This window comes from Cuculus canorus, chromosome 12 (assembly GCF_017976375.1).
Source record: "Cuculus canorus isolate bCucCan1 chromosome 12, bCucCan1.pri, whole genome shotgun sequence".
Lineage (NCBI taxonomy): Eukaryota > Metazoa > Chordata > Aves > Cuculiformes > Cuculidae > Cuculus > Cuculus canorus.
Window position 1 is genome coordinate 3,443,448 of NC_071412.1, and position 22,856 is coordinate 3,466,303.

General features: G+C 47.3%; 2 protein-coding genes across 2 annotated transcripts in view; both read left to right on the top strand.

The window, feature by feature from the left end:
- GNB5 (G protein subunit beta 5) overlaps positions 1–10,771 on the top strand; it is a 30,984-nt gene extending 20,213 nt beyond the window's left edge. Inside the window, exons 8-13 of the mRNA XM_054077773.1 lie at positions 958–1,101; positions 4,205–4,296; positions 4,419–4,467; positions 7,019–7,115; positions 8,149–8,315; positions 8,656–10,771. Coding sequence (XP_053933748.1) covers positions 958–1,101; positions 4,205–4,296; positions 4,419–4,467; positions 7,019–7,115; positions 8,149–8,315; positions 8,656–8,667 — 561 coding nt within the window. The 3' untranslated portion in view covers positions 8,668–10,771. The remainder of the gene's footprint in view (positions 1–957; positions 1,102–4,204; positions 4,297–4,418; positions 4,468–7,018; positions 7,116–8,148; positions 8,316–8,655) is intronic.
- Positions 10,772–13,934: 3,163 nt separating this feature from the next.
- BCL2L10 (BCL2 like 10) lies at positions 13,935–22,422 on the top strand. The gene is made up of 2 exons (XM_054077948.1): positions 13,935–14,395; positions 16,289–22,422. Exons 1-2 carry the CDS (start codon positions 13,994–13,996, stop codon positions 16,418–16,420), a joined length of 534 nt encoding a protein of 177 aa, XP_053933923.1. The 5' UTR covers positions 13,935–13,993; the 3' UTR covers positions 16,421–22,422.
- The last annotated feature ends 434 nt before the right edge of the window (positions 22,423–22,856 follow it).

Consider the following 22,856-nt stretch of genomic DNA (forward strand, 5'->3'; position numbering starts at 1 on the left):
TGTTCAGTGTTTAACCTTTATGCAACTCAGTGAATGGTTTAATGATCTTTTTCTTCTTGAAGAGTATTTTCTTTTTGACTTCTAACTACCCACTGGGATTCCTTGAGTTTCCTCACTGACTATGAGAAAATCCTGTGTACAACATGGAGAGCCCTCCTAAATTCACCCTTGCTTCCTTCCACACCAGTGCACATGGGCCCTTTCAACCTACAGAATTTGTGATTGCATAACAGCTTCGGGTGCCAAGGGGAAATTTTGAACAATTGAGCATCATCAGGATTTAGCCACAATAACAAGCACTGATCACATGTGCTCTCTACAAGCACTGTAGCAGATGAGGGAAGCTGTGAGAGCTATGTTCGGTCAATGTGTGCTCAAGCGCTTTCACACACAAATGGTTTTGGACAAGTGAGAGGTGATGGACTTATCAAACAACTGTCTAGACAGGCTTACTTCCCTTTCAGAAAATCCATGTCGTAAGCCAAATTAATTAGGTTTAACCTGGCTTTTTCAAGCAGAAATAAAATTTAGAGTGTTAAACAGGTATACTTAACTCAAATTATTCTTTTCTACCTGCATTGAATTACATCCTAAATATGGATGGGGTTAAATACAGGGACAGACAGGAAGCCCAGTCTGGTTCTACCTGCCTTTTGGAGGATATGCAAATACCATCAGATCCTTACTGCCATCAGTTCTCCAAAACTGACCATTATTGAAACACCATGTAGGTAGGTATAGCTGTGTCAGTACAGCCCTCCTTTCCACTGTAACTTCTTTCCTTGAAAATAAAACCCACAAACTGTACTTAGATTCACATTGGTTTTATGGTTTTGATAATATTTCTTTAAATTACGGCTATCATTGGTATATGTGTAGGATGGCAGTTGTTACTTTGTGAGCTTGACGATCATCTGCTGATTTTTCTGTTGTGTCTCTTCTTGCCACATGCTATAGATCCTGACAGCAAGTGGAGATGGAACTTGTGCTCTGTGGGATGTTGAGAGTGGGCAGCTTCTACAGAGTTTCCATGGTCATGGAGCTGATGTCCTGTGCCTGGACCTGGCCCCTTCTGAGACGGGAAATACGTTTGTCTCTGGGGTAAGCAGGAGCTTCCTATCATAAAATAAAATTAAGAAATATAGAAGGGAAAACGCAGTAAAGCAAGAGCCTTCCTATCTTATTAACAGAGTGCTGGAATATGTGTTGGAAGCCCCAATGCAATCCACTCATTGCAAGCACATTTTCCAAGCTGGAGCAAATTAAACCCCTGACTGTGGCGTCAAACCCACCCAGCCAGTCTGACTGCAGTTCTGCTTACTTAGCAAATTCCACCCTACACCAAAGCAATCCAGCCTGAGATCAAAACAACGCCTGTCCCGGGAAGGGAAAGGCATGGAGTTAGAGCAGCGAGCTTGCACCACAGCAGAGGTGTGAGCCCCTGTGGACAGGAGCACAGCATAGAAGACAATGTCCCAGGTTTGTCTTCTTTCTTGTGCCCAGCTCTTTGGAAGCAGGCAGGTTGTGGCAGGTGGCTGCACAGGGCATCGAAGTGGGGCTGCACAGAATGTGCGTGCCATGGTGTCACCCACTCCCCAGAAGCCAAGGGGTAGCTTGTGCTGGCTAAACGCTCCTACAAGTTGGAGCAGGGAGGTGAGGTGTGGCCACATCTTCAGCCACTGCTGAATTCCCTGTGCCTTCCAGTGGTACCGGAAGCATTTAAAGCCCCTTCATCAGCTGAACACTGCCTGCTCCCTGTCCTGGCCCAGAGAAGCATGCAGACCTTGCTAGGGCTGGAGGACTGGCCTGGGAAAGTATCCAGGACATCTTCCAGATCTTGTTGTGCTGCTGAGGCATGGCTGTTCCTGGGCAGCCAAACCATTGGCATGCAGCCTGACAGTGAGGCAGGCAAGGCAAAAAGGTGAGTGGGATGAGGCTCAGCGCCTTTTCAAGTGATCCTGGTCCTTCCCACATCAGAAATCAAGTGTGCAAGTGGGAGCTGGCAGGAGCTGAGAGATGAGCTCTGACTGGAGGCAAGTTGCTACCAGTAACTTTGCTGAATGTATCTGGATTCTGAGCTCCACCAGCACTGGCCCAGGGCTGGTCCTGTGCTTGCTGGTGGAAATTACCATTGTGTTGGAAGATGCTGACTGTGGACAGGGGATTCCACTTGTGCTCAGAGTCATGGTCCCATCCCTACCCAAACCCTGGACTTTTTCTATTATGGCTCTTTTATCAAATTTGGCTGGCCTGTGAGGAGCAGAGCCCAGTGCACTGGTCCACTTTGCCTGCTGTTAGCACAGCTGCTCTGAAGCGTGACTGAAAGCTAATTCCATCCAAATGCATTACACCTCCTGGGCTTTCCTGTCACCAAGCTTACTTCCCAGAAAGGACAGATTTGTTCTCCCTGGGAACAGCTCAGCTTATTATAGGGCGAAGAATCACAAGCAGCTATGGTACTGCTAAGAGAATATGTTATACTTGTGTTGATATAGTAGCTTGGGCACGTCCATGCTCACAGGGACTCGCTTAATTAATCACATGCAAAATACCACTTCAGTGAAGATAGGCTTCATATCACATCAGCACAGGTGTAGCCAAAGCAGTGGAACCTGAAGGTCTGGTGCCACAGAGAGACTCCCCACGTCTTGTGTCTGTGTAACACAGCAATATCAATCCATCCATGTGGAGATTGGGTGCTCTTACGTTCAACAACTTAACTAAAAATCCCAGCCCTCCTGGGTGAGCTCAGGGCTGCATCCTGAGCTGTTGTGCTCAGTGCCCTCTGAGCACCGCTCCTTGGGGTGAGTTGGATAACACTCAGGGGGGCCATTTCTCTGTAGGTGGTTGCTAGTTTCTCCTTCAAATGTTAGGAGTCAAAGCAGAAGCTTGTCAGATTCGTGTTGTCCCACCAAGTGTTAGTAAGATCAGTAAGAACAGTGCACATGGAAGCAATAGAAAGGGCTGGGCTTGGGCTGTGGCGGGGCTCAAGAGGGAAATATGCTGAGTCCAAAATGTTCTCTATCCTATTAGGTTTCCCCTGCACAGAAACCACAAGTTGGTACAAAGGAACATTACTTCTTTTAAGTAATGACATAATTAGTGAAAAACTGGGATTTCATTTTAACAAGAGAATTAGGAAAACCCGTGAAGATGCAAATTGTGAAAAGACTGTTTAATTTCATTAGCGATGATAGTTGATTAAAAATAAAAAAAAAAAACCCATGTGTCGCATGGTCTGCTGGGCAGGATGCACTGGCTGGGCAGGAGCAGCAGCCGCCTCACCTGCCCTGAACTTCCCATGCAGCCTCAGAGAGCCTGAGCCCCCAGCCCTGAGCCTGCCTACAGCCTGCTCCTCAGCAGCATCATATTGATTAAAATCTCCTGTCACTATTAAAAGGGAAGCCCATGGGGTTTTTTTTCCTGTCACTGCGATTGTGACAGCAGCCAGACATCAGAGCTGAGAGCCTGGCCTTATGGGTGTGAGGTGGTTCCTGCCCCCAGGACCTTGTAGACTACAAGGGCTGAGCCCTTTACTGAGCACCTCGCCCAAGCGCCAGTGTTAAATGATCTTTTCAAAGCACGGCTTGAAAGGGCAAGTTGGAGCTTGACAATGAGACAAACTGGTGTTAAAGTTCTTTTCTCATCCCAGCAATGCCATTGAGCATTTGGGTGCAGGACCGAGGCAGGGGTTAACTCTGGTAGGAGGCAGGGCAGGAGACTTTACTTCATTTTCTATTTCAGTGTATGGAAAGAATTAGTTATAAAACTTTAAATGGCTGGTATTAATTTTTTATATTGGGCACGTTGAGTGGTAAGGGAGTGAGTCAGTTATGGAGCTTTGTGGCATGGTGGGACTGCAGACACGGGTACGGCAGCAGGACAAGCAGAGCAGGGCTGCAAGTGCCAGTTAGTATGGGACTGACTGCCCAAACACCTCCTGCCTGTCTGCACCCCTCTGTGCTGAAGGGCAGTGCTGCTGAGGGTCCAACCTTTGTGGCATACAATGTTCCTAACTGCAACTGTCCCAGGCTTGAGGGGGTACCAGTACAGCCAGTTCTAGGGCTGCTTTGCTCGGCAAAGATTGCCTTCAGAGCTGTGATGTTCAGAGCCTTTGAATAGCTGGGCTTGAAGACATGTATCAGGCACATGAGAGGCAGATGTCACCAGTTGCACAACCACAGTGGTTTTTTTGTCTTATTAGGGATGTGACAAGAAAGCCATGGTTTGGGATATGCGGTCTGGTCAGTGCATCCAGTCATTTGAAACCCATGATTCAGATATCAACAGTGTCAGGTCAGTATGTTTTTGGGAGAGGGCATATTTGCGATGTTGAGCAATGTGCTCGTTCTATTTTAGAAGTCTGACCTCATGCAAGCAATGTAATATCTTCTGGTCTTTTTTTTACTCATGCACAGATATTACCCAAGCGGAGATGCTTTTGCCTCTGGTTCAGATGATGCCACGGTATGTTAATTCAGCAACCTAATTTAGGGAAGTTCTAGTACTTCCCAAATCAGATTTTCTTGAAAGACACATCCAAAGAGGACTTTATGTGACTAAACTGGGCCTGTGACACCAAAATTGCAGAAATAATAATGCTATAGTATAATACACATTAGACATGATAGACATTAATAATACATATTAGGCGTGATGCCATAGGGAAAATCTAGAAACACTTGGTAGGTCACCTCTGGAAACGTTTCTATGTGAGGTACTGTCCAAATATTCATTTTAGACTTTGTGTTTTGAAGTTTCATGATTAGTTTTCTTACTGGAAGAGATTTGGCTTCATATAGTTGTTGGTCACAGCGTGGGAGGAACCAGATGAAATGCTGCAGACAGGGTCGGAAGAATCAGCACAGGGCATGAAGGGAGCCCGCACATGAGTGCACACATCCTGTCAAGCAGAGAGGCTGTGGGCTCAGTGCAGAGCCGGGCAGACGCATTCAGCTGGCCTCGACATGCTGAGAGTGTGGCCCCAGGATGGCCTTGGCCACACACATCTCCTCCCTGTCAACCTGACTCACTGCCAACACGCTTCACAGTGGTGAGTCACCACATCCAGGTCATCCTAGATAATACAATAGCTCTTACTGAATCTTGCTGATCTATGAGTGAGCTGCTAGGAGGGGCATGGTATGTATTAACAGGTAACTTTGGTCAGTACATTGTATGCAAAAGGCCACTCATCTCCTGGTGCCTTAGAGCCCCTTAGGCGGGCTGCTCTCACTGCAGCCGGGGGCTCCCCATAGGGGACCAGGCTCTGCCTGTACCACAGCCCTGCAGGAACCAAGCTGGCAGTAACTTGGGGAGGCACCTGGCACCTTGTTTCTCCTGTTTATTCAAAACATCACACTGAGTTGCATGAGGGTGAAGATTCTTTCTAAAGTACCCTGCCCTCAGAGTATGTTTTGAGTCTGCTCCAGTACTAGCTGAACTCAGTAGAAACAATCCCTTTGTTTTCACTGGGTGTGGAGGACTTTGAAGGCTCTTCTGGGGAGAGTATGCTGCTTTTAGGTCTTAAAAGCCGTTATTATAAATTAATACCTCTAGCTCAGTGGTGAGCCCAGTGCCTCTCCACACATTCGAATTCAGAACTGTGAGCACTTGAGATGCTGAGAGAGTGAGATGGAGAAATAATCCATCATTAAATTCCAATGAGAGTACTCTCTTTTTAAGCCCAGCATCACAGGCTCAGGGTTCCTGTTCTTACTAATTTATTTGATGAGGTTTTTTAATCTCTTAACTATTCCGGACACCCCCAACTTGAACAGGAGAAACTCCATCTCTGTACTTCTGACAGAGGTTTTGGCAGTTTCCATTACTTCATTCTTTATATGAAGACATCAGTGTTTTCAGTGTTACAGACTGATACACTGATGGGTATCCTTGACCTGGTTTATATACTTGGGAATTTCGAGGAACAGATAATCCTGACTGTCTGGAGGGAAACCATAAAAGCATGCTCACATGGCAGTGCTGTCACCTAGGGTGACCCCAGCTCCTTATCAGGGCAGTCTGATGGAATTACTCATCAGCGTGAAGCACTGGGAGACCTGGACCTCACATACCCGGCAGCTCCCTGCAGCCCTGCAAATGAAACAGCCTCTCCTTTATCCGCAGGCGTGAATACCTGCCGTTTTTCATTAGTAAAGCCTTAATATTAGCAAACCCATCTGGCCAGTGGAAATTTATTGAAGCAGGCTTTCAGGTCAAATAATGCATTTTGATTTTAGGGCTAGCAGACTGCCTTTCTGCGTGGCATTGAAGTCTGTTCTGTCCATACGTTATTTCTATGTTAAACAAGCCCAAGTATGCTGGCAAATGATCACGAGAGGAAGTGCAGGTTGTAGAGGCGATTGGAGATTTTCCATAAGAGAGGAAAAGCAGAGATCTGTATAACGAATTATTATTTCACTTGAATTCTTTTTCCCATAGATGTTTCAGACAGAGAGGCCTCACGGCAGGGCAGGGGCTGTCCTGTGTTGCTCAGAGCAAGGACTACCATCCAGGCTTCTCCGTGCCGAGGGTCTGTCTGAACACCATGCCATGTGGTCCATGTTCTCCAAGATAACAAGAGATGTAATCCTCTGTCTCCTAGACTCCAGCTGCGGCTAAACTGCTGCCTTTACAGACTGTCTCCCCATGCACCCCGCGAGCAGCGGGATGCCCTAATATGTAGGAAACCACAGTGATGAAGCAAGAGGGTGGGGGGACTTTAAAGGAGTAGCCAAACCCCACCACTCATCTCATTATAGCAGGACAGGCTTAGAGAATTGGTTTGGGAAAGCAAGTTCTTTCCTCAGTTTGTACAAAACAGCCTTGTGTTGCTTGGATCCATGCTGGAGGAGTCCCAGCAGACAGAAATGGAAAGGAAAGAAGCCATGCAGCCGCTTCCCATGATGACTGTTAGGCTGCAGACTTTCCCACTCAGTTTTTTTCCAATGAAATGTAGTAGCCATTGACTCAAGCCTTTACTGATGCACGTGTGTTTGTTTTGATTTAATCCTAGTGTCGTTTATATGACCTTCGTGCGGACAGGGAAGTAGCAATTTATTCCAAAGAGAGCATCATTTTTGGAGCATCCAGTGTGGACTTCTCTCTCAGTGGTGAGATCTGAATATTGGAGATTACCTTGGTGTTGGGATTTGGGGCAGACTGTAAAATTTTGTCAGTTTGATTTAATATAGCATTTATTATTAGAAGTTATTAAGAGTAATACTAAATACCAAAAGAAGCATTTAACACATGGAAGCCTTTTTTTTTTTTGCCTCTGTAAAAATAATTATTCTGTAAATAACCTAACTGGCTAGTGCTTTGTTGTAGCAATGAAAAGTATTTTCCTGGCCCTACTGAGGCAGGAAATATTTTGCCATTAACTACAGCTGGGCTAGAATTTCACAACAATGATTATAAACATTTCGAAAGAAACATGAAATGTAACTAGACTATTAAGCACACTTTCATAAATAGTTTATAAAAGGATAATAAATGATTAATAGACAGTAAACATACTGTAGAGAAGCATGAAGACAGAAACACTGCCATTTTTCACTATGGATCTGGAGACGCGAGCTCAAGTCTTCTCTCTCCTGCCCAAGCACAAATGCAGTCCCCCTATGTGGGGATGAGTGGGTGGTGATCTGCCCTCGGCCTGGGACAGAGGCAAATGTCTTGGTCATGGTCACAAGTACCACAGCTTGTCCTGCTGGGGACGATGAATCACTTACAAAATTGTCTACTAATCATTCAACCATTTGTATTCAACCTCTTGCATAAAGTCTGAGCAAAATCTTCTTACCCGACGTTAGCCATTGAAGTGCCCTTCGGTCTGTCATGATTTGGAGTCAGCCCTCATCACTAATGACTGAACAGAGTCTATGTAACTCAATTTTAACTATATTTTTTAACTAGTAAATGTTAATTAGTTCACCATTTAGTATGGATGGTTCAGCAGTGGATTGGGGGTGTCTAATAGGAGCAAGGCTAGCCGTGGGCGGGGGGTGACCATGTATATTGGCACAGGAAAGCTGGGTCACGGCTTGCTTGGGCAATGAATGCCCTGCAGGAGGTTCTTGCTGCAGCCAAGATATGTTAACCTACTGAAGACCTGACTTCAAACACATCTCATTCTTTTTGTAGGTCGCCTGCTGTTTGCAGGGTATAACGATTACACCATAAATGTCTGGGATGTGCTGAAAGGCTCCCGTGTATCCATTCTGTTTGGACATGAAAATCGTGTCAGCACCTTGAGGGTCTCTCCCGATGGGACGGCATTCTGCTCGGGCTCCTGGGACCACACTCTCCGAGTAAGTGCTGGGAGCACCTGCCTTAGGTGCTTCTTCCTTTGTTTGCTTGATTTTTTAAAAAAAGGGGGTAGGAGGGAAGGGTTGTTATGGGAAGATTGACTCTAGAGGGGCTAACGAGGATAAAAAAACAGTGCAGTATAAAACATGAACAGAAAATTCAAATTAGAAAATCCCTACAACGTAATAGCAGAAATGTTACGGGAATTTTGAACTTACGTGTTCAATAATATCATCGCTGCTGATATGCTGTACCACTAATCTGACTGCCTTGCCAAATTTTAATTAAACATTTGATAGAATAGTCAATGTCATAAACAATTGTTCAACTCTTTCTCTGCAGATCTGGGCTTAATCTGACATACTGTGTGCAAAATCAAATGGAGAACAACACCCTGGACCACAAAAGCTGCATAAAAAGCCATCCCTCAAAATCAAACATTTGCTACACTACAAAAGAATAACACTGAACCCACAGATTAACACAGCTAAGTAGAAAGGATAATCTGCTTGAACACATAGCAAACAACAACTTGTAGTCAAGTGAAATAGTTTTAATTCTGTTTTGAAACTATCTTCTTTTATTAGAACTAGTTTAGATAATTATAAAGGGACTTTTGTCTGAAGTCACCTGTATGATAGATTATTTCAGTGCACATTATGTATTTATTTGCATGAAATGAGTTCCTTTTTAAAGTTAAAAAAAAAAAAAAAGAAAGAAAAAGAAAAAAGATTCCTGATTTTGTCAGGATGTAGCACAAGACTGTGGAAACATTCCATAGTAGTGCATTGAATTTTGGTGTTGAAGAACAGATCTGCTACTTTATGATGGTGTTAAGGATGACTGAACTTTGGCAGTAAGCAGAGGAGCAAAGGACCTACTATGAAGGTACTGGCTGTTGTCATAAAAATGTATTTTTTGTACAGAAAAGGAATCCTTTCAATCCTTGTTTTTTCCTACTGTCTTTTTAGATAGAAATAAGTATTTCTTCTCTGTTACCTGAATATAAATAATTAAAATATATACAAAATTATAAACTGCAAAGATGAGGGATATAAACATGATTTACATAATCATGAGGTAATACTTAACCAGTAGTTTCTTAGAAATTTGCAATTGTATCACTTGGTGAGTGAATTTTCTTTTACTTAAAGGAATACTACATGCTAAGCACTAAGGGATATGACACGCTAAGCTCTAAGCACCGTTATACTGATGGTCAAATCTTTTCCAAGGTGGTCATAGTCATTCTGTGAATTCTGTGAATCTTATTTTGAGCAGCTCATACCACTTTGGCAGGGAACGTAGCTTGAATGTGTATTAAGGCAGTATATGCCCAGTTTAAGGTCCTCTGAAATGTCAGAGCAGCGTACGTCCATGCAGATGTGGGTCAAACCTTACAAGCCGAATCGTACAGTCCTTATGCTAATAGTAATCTCCCACTGGTGTGGACATAATTTTATCATAGTTGGACTTGAGAATGAACAACAGTGAGTTGTTGAAAACCTGCTGTGGGCCACAGTCCTGCCAGCGTTTGTTACTGTGCTCACCAGAGCCCACAAGCCCATGGGATCCAGGAGCCGCTGGGTTTCAGGGAACCAGTACAGCCGGCCACGTTCCTGGCAGCACTCGGCCCTCTGTGTGAGCGTGGCAATGGAATACAAACCGGCAGGACCACCCCCATGTGGAGCTGATGCTGTGGAATTAACTTTTAATCAGATAAAGCTGAGATGCAGTTAATTATAGAACTGTTGGGAAATTATATCGGCACTTCTAAGTTGAATACTATTGAGACTGGAGTGTGTAACCTCTGCTTATGCTGACAGGTACTGAACCTGAGTAGAGGCACGTAAGGAAGCAAAGTGCTGGTAGAACACTGGGCGCTTGCGTCGTCTGGCCTTTGAAAGGCAAGTGGTGAGGCACAACTCTGAAAAGAGCAAAGATTTGATTTCTATTTAGATAGAAACGAGAAAAGAAGCTCACTGGATCATTGGATTTTCCATTTCACATGAGTTAGATGATAATATCCTCATTCTATTTGAAAGTGGGAAATTTTTTTTACAATTATATAAGAATTGTATTAGCAACAAAGTCTCCTCATTCATGAAAACATCAGGTTCCACGAATCCATAACCAATTAACCTAGGACACTGGAATTTGTATCAGCCTTCAGCCTCTTATGAAATAGTTCAGCTGTTTTCACTTGGAAAAGTCAACTCTGATGCTTTGCAATATTTGTGGCAAACTATCCCTGTAACAAACTGAATGCACTACAGAAATGTCATGTAGAGCTCACTGTGCAATACTGAGTCAATACACTGTACACATTTGATTGAAAGATTAATATTAATGTTTAGATAGTATTTATTGGTAAGATGATTGTTTCAAACATACTACATTGTGTTGATACTTATGAATGACCTAAATACAATAAATTGTATTTTACATATTGAAAACATGTATACAGTCATTCTTCCCATCAGTCAGATACTTGGAATAGTAGCTATTGTTTCTGGAGTTTTTGGCATTTCATTTTTGCACTATAAAGTTTCTTAGATCATTTGTCCTGTAAAAAATCTTGGGCAAAATCCAGATCTACCAGGCAATTGCTTCTGGAATATCTTCTGGAAATACCCAAGATGAGCCAGAGCAACTGAGAGCTAGCAGAACTTGAAAGTACCTGAAACTCCATCCGAGTTCCTTCTGCATTCCGGAGACCAGAAATCAGGTTGTGTTTCCCTGCTCAGAGGATCACGGCTGAAGTGATGCTTTCTTTCCAGATCCTCATCATTATACCCAGGCACACACTTGAAAATGCACAGTATGTGTTTTGTGGGATCACAGGTTTCTCCTCATATCACATTGAGACACCAATGAAAGCGGGGCACCAAAATCCTGTTGAGGGCTCGGGCTGTCACTGTTTGGGTAAACCATATTTGCAGATCACCTCGAGATGCAGCAGTTCAGCTTTCTGCTTCGTCAGTAGAGAACTGTGCTGGGGTCAGCTGTCCTCTCCACCTCAGTGTGGGCTTTGTGGTCTGCACGAAGGTGGTTGGTGGAAGTGGTTGGTTTAGACACTGAAAAGGCTACTCCTCCATTTTGGCTCATTCTTTCATTTCCTTCCCTCTGAAGAGCTGGGGAAAGTGCTGAGCCAGCTTGTTCTCCGTGACATCAGTGCCCAAAACATCCCCAGTTCCAGTGAAAATGAGGCTGACGTTGCATCTTGCACTTCTGTTCTCGCCGGGAGAAATCCCGTGGTTGTTACGCTTTGCGGCCACTGCCTGCGGACTCATAAGTTGGGCTGCGTGGATTCAGCCCCTGTGAAAATCACCTGTTTGTTCCTGAAGTAACAGTGAAAGCTGCGAATAAGGACGGGTCACAAATTCCCATTGGATAAATGAGGACAGAGGAACAGGATGCTGAAGTATCCATTGTTTTTCCTACTCAGTAAAAGTTGGCCGCAGAGGCTTTGGAAAACCAGGAGTTTTGAGACACAACCCCCTCTCCCCTGGCTATTTGTATCTCAGAGACCTCTCTATTCCTTTCCCGAAGGAGAGGTTTTAACCTGCTGCTTGTCCTTTCCCCAGCGTTTCCCAGCCTTGGAGAAGAGCCGTGCAGCTCTGGGTGCAGCAGAGAAGCAGCAGTGTCACATTAAAGCCCTGGCACCGGCCTTACTTTCCTGACCTGCTCCTCAGCTCAAGCCTGGAGGTGAAGGAAAAGCAGTCCCGAAAGGCTACTCGAGAGGTCTATAACCAGTTTAGACATCTGGAAAGCGAGGGAGCTATAGCCAGGGCAAAGTCACTGTCAGACGGTCCTGTCAAACAAAAATGCTATATAAACAGGAAGGGTGGAAAAGGATATTGCTAGAGAAAGATCAGCCTCTCCCTCTTGCTCTCCTGCTGCGAAGAATGCAATAGGAAATTCCTGCTCCAGGATTAACAATCATAAGGAAAACTCTAGTTAGAGAAGCATGTGTGTAAATCACTGGTGAAAAGCCAAGATGTCATTCCAGCTACTGCTCCACATACTGGAGTTTACTGCATAAACACAGACGAGATTTCTCTGCTTAAAAACAAAAGCCAAATATGGGGATGTAAAAGAGTTTGCCTTAGGAACGATTGTCACAGATCAGGCCAATTCTTGATAGCGATCTGAGAAATTGCAATCGGATTGATTCCAAGCATCTATTTTTATCTTTTTGAATGGTGATCTACATTGGGGATGGAGCGCTGTATCTCAGGATAAGTGGAGTGAAGATGAGGAGTCCTGTGCTGGCATGTTGGGCACCTCGAGCCACTGTGTGACGAGAGGCGAGAGGCGGCGGCACCTCTTCCAGAGCTGGCACAAGGCTGCGCAGTGACAGTCGCAGCCACGCTTTTGCACCGGCCAGCTGGTCCTTGCCCACAAACTGGCACTGAAGCACAAGCGGCTATACCTCTGCTGGGCCTGCTGTAGATCCTGAGGTGGTGATTGTGGGAGGTTTGATGATGTGTTCAGCAGTTGATGGTGCTTGCAACTCGAAGGGCACAGCCAGGATGCAGGGCAAGTATCTGGCTGAGACATCGCCACCGTGCTGTGCAAATGACACCTCTTGGCCAGTGATGTTCCCAGACGTTTTATTTTACACCTGCGGTAGCGAAGGACACAACCTTTGCAGCACAAAGGTCCTCATCCTAAATTTTGCCTGTATGCCAGTTTAGAAGGCTACTACATTTGTTTGGTAAATACACAATGCAATCATCCTGTAGTCCTAGAAAACATGAAGTTCCTTTGGTGTGAAGAACACAGGTTTGGGTAACCTCATGAGGTTCAACAAGGCCAAGTGCAAGGTCCTACACCCGAGTTGGGGCAATCACGAATTTCAATACAGGATGGGGGACGATGTGATTGAGAGCAGCCCTGCAGAGAAGGACTTGGGGTGCTGGTGGATGAGACGCTTGACATGAGCCGGCAACGTGTGCTCACAGCCCAGAAACCAACTGTGTCCTGGGCTGCATCTAAAGCAGTGTGACCAGCAGGGCGAGGGAGGGGATTCTGCCCCTCTGTTCCTCTCTTGTGAGACCTCATCTGGAGGGTTGTGTGCAGTTCTGGAATCCTCAACATAAGAAGGAGATGGAGCTGTTGGAACGGGTCCAGAGGAGGCTACAAAGATGATCCGAGGGCTGGAGAGCCTGCCGTACAAGATCAGGCTGAGAGAGTTGTTGTTCCGCCTGGAGAAGAGAAGGCTCTGAGGAGAACTTAGTGCGACCTTCCAGTACCTGAAATTGCTACAAGCAAGCTGGAGAGGGGCTGTTTACAATGGCATGGAGTGAGAGGATGAGGGTGAATGGCTTTAAACTGGAGAGGGGCAGATTTAGATTAGGCATAAGGAGGAAATTCTTCACGCTGAGGGTGGTGAGGCCCTGGCCCAGGTTGTCCAGGGAAGCTGTGGCTGCCCCATCCCTGGAGGGGTTCCAGGCCAGGCTGGATGGGCCTTGGGCAGCCTGAGCCAGTGGGAGGTGTCCCTGCCCATGGCAGGGCATGGAACTGGATGCGCTTGGATACCCCTTCCAACCCGAGCCACTCTGTGCTTCTCTACGGACTGACCTCCCTCCCCGCACTGGGCCCGCCCCGGCCCCGCCCCGGGGGAGGGCATCGCGCCGCTCTCGGTGCGCGCAGCGGGCGCCGCGGGGCCGCAGCCATGCCGGGCTCGCTGAGGGAGCAGACGGCGCTGCTGCTGGAGGATTACTTCCAGCACCGCAGCGGCGGCGGCGCGCAGCCCCCCAGCCCCACGGCGGCCGCGCTGCGCGGGGCGGCGGCGGAGCTGGAGCGGCGCGAGCGCCCCTTCTTCCGCTCGTGCGCGCCGCTGGCGCGGGCCGAGCCGCGGGAGGCGGCGGCGCTGCTGCGGCGGGTGGCGGAGCAGCTGGAGGCCGAGGGCGGCCTCAACTGGGGGCGGCTGCTGGCGCTCGTGGTGTTCGCCGGCGCGCTGGCCGCCGCGCTGGCAGAGCGGGGCTGCACCGACGGGCCGCGCTGCCTGGCCGCCGCGCTCGCCGACTACCTGGCCGAGGAGAGGAGGGAGTGGATGGAGGAGCACGGAGGATGGGTGAGCCCCGCGCGGGGCCGAGGGCGTGTGGAGCGGGGAGGGAGCGCGGGTCGGGCCGTGGGGGAGCGGCCCCTTCGTGGCCGGTTCCGAGCGGGGCTGCAGCCCGACGAGGGCATGGCCTGCGGGAGGGGCTGCGGAGCGTGGGTGGGGAGCGGCGCATCCTCTGCCGTGGGGACAGGCGGGGAGAGCGGGGGCTGTTCGGCCCGGAGAAGAGAAAGCTCCGGGGAGACCTTACAGCAGCTTCCAGGACTGAAAGGGGCTCCAGGAAAGATGAGAGGGGCTGTTTGCAAGGGCCTGCGGTGATAAAATGAGTGGGAAGATTTAGACTAGACATGAGGCCGAATCTCTTCGCTGTGAGGGCCGTGAGGCCCTGGCCCAGGCTGCCCAGGGGAGCTGTGGCTGCCCCATCCCTGGAGGGGTTCCAGGCCAGGTTGGATGGGGCTCGGAGCCCCTGATCCAGTGGGAGGTGTCCCTGTCCATGGCAGGGGTGGAACTGGTTGGGCTTTGAGGTCCCCTCCAACCCAAGCCATTCTGTGACTCAGGCTGGGTGTCCCAGGAGCTGGTGGGTGCCCTGCCCTGTGGCGTGGGCCCCTTCTCCACAGGTCCTGGTGGCCAGAGCCATGTCCAGCTGCAGCCTCCTGAACTGGGGAGGACTGCTGGTGCTTAGGGACAAGGTCTGCCCTCTCGTCAGGTGTGCATCCTTCAGTTGTGGAAAGCAGGCTGACACAGGTCTTCACACACAAGCACACCGGTATTTTGTGTTTACGCTCGGGAGAAGGCACCCGTCTGCCTGCCCTGCTGCTCCGGTTCCTGTCTGTCCAGAGACTGGTTGGGTTGGTCCCTCAGGAGAGTGTGGGCAATAGCATTAATGAACACTGCGATGTAGAGCGATGGCCGCTGCTGCTCTCTGAGGCTCGAGATGCACGCTGAAAGTACAGCTTGTAAGGCGCCCATGCAACCCTGCCTGCATTTCTGAACAATATTTCAGCAGTCCCACACAACTGCACATTTCCTCTTTTCAGTCCTAGTGGAATATTTCATGCCAGTACAAATAAGCACTAAAAATAGAAAGTGGGGGGGAAGCAGCCACTGGTTTTGCTGACTTTTTCAGAGACCAAAGTGAACCTAGTTTTCCAGTGGTCACTGATCCGTCTGACCGCTCGGAACAGTGTGGTGGTTGGCTACAATATACGCTGCCACTTGGCACGGGTTGTACTGCCTGTTCGCACAAATTAAAGTGTAAAGAACAAAGTTCCGGAAGAAATTAAGAGTATAACTTGTTTACGTAGACATCTGCGGAGCAGAGTTCAAATGCAGCCATCTGGAGTTGTATTGCTGCCACTTCTGATTATCACAAATAACGATCTGGGAGAGCAGCTGCCAGCTTTGCTCTGTCATAGGTCAGCTTTGAGCAGTGTCCACTTGGCCCTTCCAAGAGAATGTGTAATCAGTCCCGTGGCCACCAAGATGGGACCAGAGATGGGACCAGCTTTGGACTCCTGTGTTTCAAATGGAAATTTCCATATCCTGTGTTTCATATGCTTTCTGGAATTTGAATGAGGGGGAACAATGCTGGCAGCTCTCATCAGAAGCTTGCCTAAAAGGGCAAAAATAACGTAACGACATGCTAAGCATCTTGATAGGAAGTTTACAGTTGTCTTTTGAGCAAAAGTGTACAAACACTTGTAGCTCCTGCCTTGTGCAGAGGCTTTTGGAAAGCATTTTTATGTACCGAAGGCAGCAGGCTTAGACTTTCATGATGAAAACAGAGAATTCTGCAGCTGACAACCGCTGTGCTGGGAGTGTGAACTAAACTGTGCTCAAAGACTTGTTACAAGAAATCTGGTTAATTGTAAGCCAACCGACTCAATGTCCTTTCTCTGGTGTTTCTAGGATGGCTTCTGTCGCTTCTTCGGCAGACATGGCTCCCAGACGACTGACCAGAGCAACACCATAAGCAATGCAATCATGGCCGCGGCGGGGTTTGGAATAGCAGGATTGGCTTTTCTCTTGGCTGTGCGGTAGGCTGATGAAAGGATCTTGCCATGGGAAAGTACTCTGAAAACTGACAATTTACCAGATTTCACTCTATTTTCTATAAAACAGACCCTCTAAGAAGTTTATATTTTTAAACTGGCTCAGAAAACTATCTCACCAAATCCTTGGCTATAAACTGCTTCACTCGCTGCCCAATAACAGCACAAACAGATCTGTGCTAAACCGCCATTTGTGCATGTTCAAAACCTCTCCAAACGTCCTCTGGACTTTCTTTTTGAAGGTGTAACCTAAACTTTAGCATGATTCATGTACTGTAACTTCCGAGTGCTCAATGTTATGCTAGGAAAACGTTATGGTGGACTTGCTACTAAGCCCTCTGTTTGAGATGTCTTATTTACATGGAGGAAAGTCTTTCAACCTGCCTTCCATTAATACTGTAAAGTGGGTGAATGTCAACTGTGATTTAACATGGTTTATGGCTTCAAATGCAGTGCAAGGCACTTGTTACCAAAAGGGAACTTGTTGGTCGTTTTAGGGCAGTTAGTGCCTGTGATGTGAGAGGCATTAAGGCATAATACAGCATAAGGCTGATTTCATTACACTACAAGAAGATAAGAATTGATACAGGACAGTAATGGCTGCAGTACTGTTTCTTACTGAAAGGAAAGGAATTTAAATATTAAACCTTAATTGGTATATGGAAATCCAGTGGAGGCTGGAATTTCTCTGGGTTTCCATGACAAAACGAGAATTTCCATATATCTTAATATATTTTTTAAGTATTTATCACTGTATAATACTTGTAGCCATGACATCTTTTATTTTTGTTTAAAACTTAATGCTGGTTCTTGTCACTCTAGTGTGTATCAAGCGTTGTCTTGTTTGAGTAATATTTCACTCTGTTTTCAACATGCTGTGTATTTCTTTTAATGGTTGTACAAATTGCCTTATGTTTCCAGTAGCTTTTAATAACGTTCCTGGGTTACTCATAGCGTGTACAATTTTACTATGGTGACTTCAAAGGTGAATAAATGTTAAGTATTTTTATTTTAAAAAAACTTTCTGCTTATTTGACCGGGTGGGTGATAGTGCTCAGACTGGGAGTGTTTCAGTGATTACCTGGATGCATCCGTTCGTACCCAGTTTGCTAGTGCTTTGACCTGAAATGAGGAGCTGTGTGGCTGCAGAGCAGTGTGATAACAGGCTTCATCGCAGAGGAGTCCTGCAGTCAGAACTTGAGCGAAGAGAGCCTAAGGGGAAAATCCAGTCTGAAAGGCCTGTCTTTGTCACTGCGACTGGAAAGAACCTGGTGTTTTTGTAGGCCAAAACTTTCCAAAGTTTACTAACACAGCTGGGTACAGACAGGCTCCTAAGAGCTGCTTCTGCTTGTAGAGAGCGACAGAGCTCTTGTTTCTTCTCTGCCAAGAACTTGCTGCTGCCTCTCTTTCACACTCACGCACTTTTTTACTGAAACTGGAGTTTCTGATATGAGTTACGGTAATCACTGAGCAATAGGTGACAGTATTCAGCCTTCTCAGATTAGTAATACTGAGCAGCTGTAGTTTTTGAGGGTCTTGGACTTAACTCTTAAAAAGCAGTCTCATGCTCCCTTCTCCCAGGTAGGATGTTTCTGTGGCACTGGGCATTCCTCTCTCTGGCAGCTGGTCAGCCCACTGCTCTGCCCTTCTAGAGCGTATTCATGGAGGAACACCAGGTGGGCAGCAGAATTCCTCGTGGGAAAGATCAGCCTAGCAATCTAGTCAGTATTGCCATGACAGTGACCACCCTGCTTCTGTTGCTGGCTGCCGGGCTCCAGGGAGGCAGCAGTGGGAGCTGTGGCCCCATACCGGACAGAGCCGCGTTGTGCCAACTGGCCGCAGATTGCAGAGAGAAGGATAAAAAGGGACATTCAGGGACGGTAAGTCTCGCAGAGGCGGGAAGGAGCTCGCGGTCCTCCCCCTCGCGCTGCTCCCTCTGAACAAACATCTGCTTGTTCTCTGACTTCCAGTTCTCTAAACTCCAGCTTGGCTCCTCTCGGCAGAAGGATTAATACCCTACAGCGTGAGACCATTGTGCTCAGTTCCTCTCTTAGTGCCCACACGGATGGCACCCACTGTGGCAGCAGCTGGATGCTCTTGGGACCTGCCTCTGGTTGTCCTGGGCAGGCAGGAGGCTGTGGTGCCTGATACTTTGGCTGTGGTCGGACTGAGCTGGCTGGTGCTGGGATCTGAAGGTAGTTTCCAAAACATGGGGTGCCCAGGGGTATGTATGTTGAAAAGCCTGGCAAAGAGGGAAAAAAATGCTCTAAGCAGGTCCAGTGCTACTTGGAAATGTCATGCTGTGGATCTCAGTGTCTTTCCGATGTCAAGCAGGACAAAGATAAAATATCAGTATCTTGATTTCCAGTGTAGCTTGCTGTGGCAGGCCTCACAAAAGCAATAGCAGAGAGGATATTATGCTGGTTGTTACTGTGTGCTCTGGAAAAGAGAAGTAAACACTTTGGAAATGTCCTAGAATAAGGTCTCATCAGCCTTTGGCGTAAACCTGACCCTTTACAAGGTGCAGCTTGGAGTATCTGACATTTTTCCTGGCCTGGGACAAGCTGAGGGTAGGTTTCCTACCTGGTACCCTGGTAGAAAAACCAGAGGTAATTTAGGAAAGCTGTAAGACTGAGTCAGGAGACTACAGCACAGCTCAGCAGCATAGAAGCAATGCTTCCAGTAGCTTCCTGATGCCCGGAGCTGGGCAGCTCCAGTCTGCTGGCAGGCTGTGCTTGAGGGTGCTCTGCTCAGCCACCCTTTGAGCAGTGAGCACAGCCCAGCCTACTGGAACTTGGCATTGGGAGATATCCTGCCTGTCCCCACCAGAGCCGTGCTCCCTGGGCCACTCTGGCGGTCTCTACGGAGACTGCAGTGATGTAAGGTTGAAGACCAGGGCTTAAATAACTGAAGCCCCATTGATTTCAGGGTGATTTAGACTAACTTACATTTACATGACTCTTCTGATTTTATCTTTTTTTTTCTTTTCAGTTTCAGCCTGACTGTTTGTCTCAATGAACTCCTGCCTTTCAGTTGAAAACTGCTGCTCATCCTCTTTTTCTGCCTCAGGAAAGGGAAGCAAGAGGCTGCTGTTCCTAAATGCAGAAGGAGAGTAGGTGGTGTTTAAGCACAAGGCTGCTTCTAATTCTCCTGACAGCTTTCAGCTCTTCGGCTTTGGTGTACTTCCCGGGCAGGTGGTGGATGCAACAGGCGTCATCCTCTCTGACGCTTCGCATACAGCAATTGCTGTAGATTCTGCTGGGGCTCCATTGTGCCTACGGCTGCAGAAGCCATCAGTTGTTAGTCGCTTAGAGGCACCTGAGTGCTGGGCAGGGTCTCATGAGGAGAGAAATAAAGGTGCTGGCTGAGCCGTGGCCGTTGCCTGGTTCTTATCCGTTCTGAGTCTTTCCTGCTCTGCCGTGTACAGAGACCTCCGCAGGGCCAAGAGGCGGAGAAGGCGGCGTTCCTGATTTACAGGAGTGGTCACAATGGTTTCACTAGAGCCGTTGGTGTTATCTGCTGGCACTGCACCTGCTTCCTCGCTGTTCCCTTCTGAAGGGGCGTCCATTGTAGCTACAGCAAAAAGCTGCCGTGCTGTTGGAGAGGCCCAGCTGTCTCCTTGTTAAAGGAAAGAGAAATCCATTCATCAGGCTTCTTAAGAGTGTAGAACTAGGCAGTGGGTTTCTTTGTGGCTTGGAAAAAATGAGAAGCTGCTAGAGCTCAAAAAAACATGAGTTGCAGAATGGTGTTATATGGCAGTTTGTGAGCTGCTTTGCTGTGGTATGCAAAAAATCTGGTTTGGCATGGCTTGCTGGAGGATTTGTGGCTGGTGCTGCATCCTTTTTTGCCCAAGTGCGTGATGGGGTGTGGTGTGAGGCTGACCTGCAGGGTGGTACCCAAGCCCAGCTAGGATGGGAGAGCCCTGTCACAAATGACTTCCTAATCGGGCAGCAAAAAAAAACCCCAAAATCACTGGAAGGAAAAAAGATGGAGTACGTGGCAGTTATTCACATAATTTCATTTCTTGTATTCATTCAGTTAGGATAATGAAAACAAACTTCTGTCTTTCACTTCTGTTTCTCTGGCTGCTTTCTTTACCAGGTTCAAGCTGGGTTGTCCTTGATGCAGCGTGGGGAGAGCAGGCACAGCTGGGAAATGAGTTGTTTTCAGGTTTAAAAAGTCAGAGTCAGTGTACTTCCTTCATAAATGCTGCTGTTATTTGCAGCAGTGTCACAAATTGAAGTTCTTAAATAAGAACAGAGTTTAAAAAGGTAATAAATCCTTATTTACTTGAAGTTTAATGTAGGAAGTCTAAAAATCAACTCTGTGCTGAACTAACAAGGTTGTTTTGTTGCTTCTTTTTCTCTGCCTGGGCTTGGTCTATTTGTTTTATTCAAATGAGACAAGGAAGAGAGGACCTGCCTTTCCTTGTCAAGTAGGTCTCTTTTCAGACACACCATTTGTTCCTGCCCAACCCGTGGTAAGTTTCTAGCACTACAGCCTGAAAATGATATTCACAAACTGGCAATCTCATGTTTTCTGGATGATCACCCATTTTGTGTCTGAGGTGACACGTGTTACACATTTCTGTTAATGAAGAATTAAACCTATTAAAACAACTGGTTAAATTAATTAGGGGACCAGCTATTGGGGTGGATGAAATCCATGATGTACTGTAGTAGGAGACACTACAGTGCAGGGAATTAGAAAAGCCTGTCCGCAGACCACCGTAGAAAATTTGTGCTCTCTGGATTTAATCCCTTTAATGATTCTGACCTGTGACAACAGTTCACTTGAGGGAGTTCCTGTGTTTGACCCAACCTGCTCTTTTGTTTGTCTCTGAACAGCTCAGCACATGGTGAATAACAGCAGGAACCCCACACCCTGCTTAGAGCTCTTGGATACTGTCTGCTTTTTATTTTTAAATAAAATGTGGCTTGTACACAGCAGAGTCTGTGGAGAATGGTGACCTGGCTCGGTTGAACTGCAGGGAAATTGTCCATGCTGCGCTGCACCTCAGGGAGGAGCAGGCATGGGACCTGGAGCTCTGTTCTGGGCAGCCTGCTCTGCACCTTGACACCAAAGAAAGGAGCTCTTGCTGGCACTTTTAATTATGCATTTGCAATGCATAATACTAAGTGTGAAAGTGCTTGGCTTCATCACAGTGCTAGAGAGAAATCCTCGTCTAGTGTGCTGAGCTAATAGGCTGATTGGCTTCTTCCTTGTAGCTATTAGTGTCTTTAGAAGAATCCCAAACTGTTATTAATTTCTAAGCATTAATTGTGAAGCTTTATGATGAGCCTCTTAAAATACAGGCAGAGCCACGTGGCTCTGGTGAGGAGTCAGTGCAGGGCGGGCAGTGTTAACTCTTGTCTCTCCAGTAGCCGTCACCTAAAGCTCACTCAACACCCCTACTCTTGGCATATAGGCTGGACTCTCCTGCTCCTCACCAGCCTGGGGCTTTCCCCCCTCTCCTGAGGCAAAGGATGCGCTCCCAGAGGTCCCAGCAGCCTGTTTGCTGGAATTGTGGCCGTGCTGGGGTGCGCCTGGCAGGGTCTTGCCCCTGGCAGCACAGCCATGCTGCCTCTTGGTGCCAAGCACAAGGTCATGAAGGAGTGGTCATATTGGTGCTATACTGAGTGGATGGTGATTAGATGACTTTCTAATGATTATAATGCATAAGCAAGAACAAATTCCACCAGTTGGGTGTAAAATAACCTTGTAAAACGGTGATGACGAGACCAACGGCAGCTGAGAGCCGATGGTGGTTGACGTGCAGAGCAAACACTTGTTCCTGATATCCAGCATGTACTCGGTGAGTGCTTTGATACAGACAAATGCATTAAATGTTGAACCTCATTATTCTGGGAGCCTGCAAGTGATGTGGTTCCTTGAGCATTTCGTACCCAAGCTGGATGCTGTCATTTTCAAGGTGAACTTGGGAGGGGTCCAGTAGGTGCTGGCTCTGCTGAGGAGGGCTGGGTTCCTGCTTAGGCTGTGTCAGATCCTGTCTCCTCACGCTGCCCCGGGATGGGGCAGTACTGCTGGGCTGGGCTGGTGTCCTCTGTGACAGGGCGTGGGGTTGTCACACAGCCACTGCCAGCTGCGGGTGAAACCTGGCCCTGCAGACACAGCCAGTCGGTACGTGGTTTCCATCCCAAAACTCCACAGAACCCCCTGAGCTTTTTGGCATGTGGGAAGTCTGTAAAACGTGTGGGGTTTGAATTTTTTCTCTTTTTTTTTTTTTTTTACTTATTTTTTTCCCTAACCCTTAGATGCCCTGGAGAACGTGTACCTCCAGAAGCCTTGCTGGCAGTGCCAGCACAAGCACCCCTCCTGTGCAGGGTATGTCACACTCAGAGCCTTAGCGTGGAAACACAGCTTCCTTAAATGTTCTTACTGCCAGTCATGTAGGCAACTCTGCC

What these genes read in the sequence shown, in the direction of transcription:
- BCL2L10 (XM_054077948.1), top strand. Translation starts at nt 13,994, where the DNA reads ATGCCGGGCTCGCTGAGGGAGCAGACGGCGCTGCTGCTGGAGGATTAC. An exon ending in TGGAGGAGCACGGAGGATGG is followed by an intron (nt 14,396 to 16,288) that starts GTGAGCCCCGCG and finishes TGGTGTTTCTAG; the next exon opens with GATGGCTTCTGTCGCTTCTT.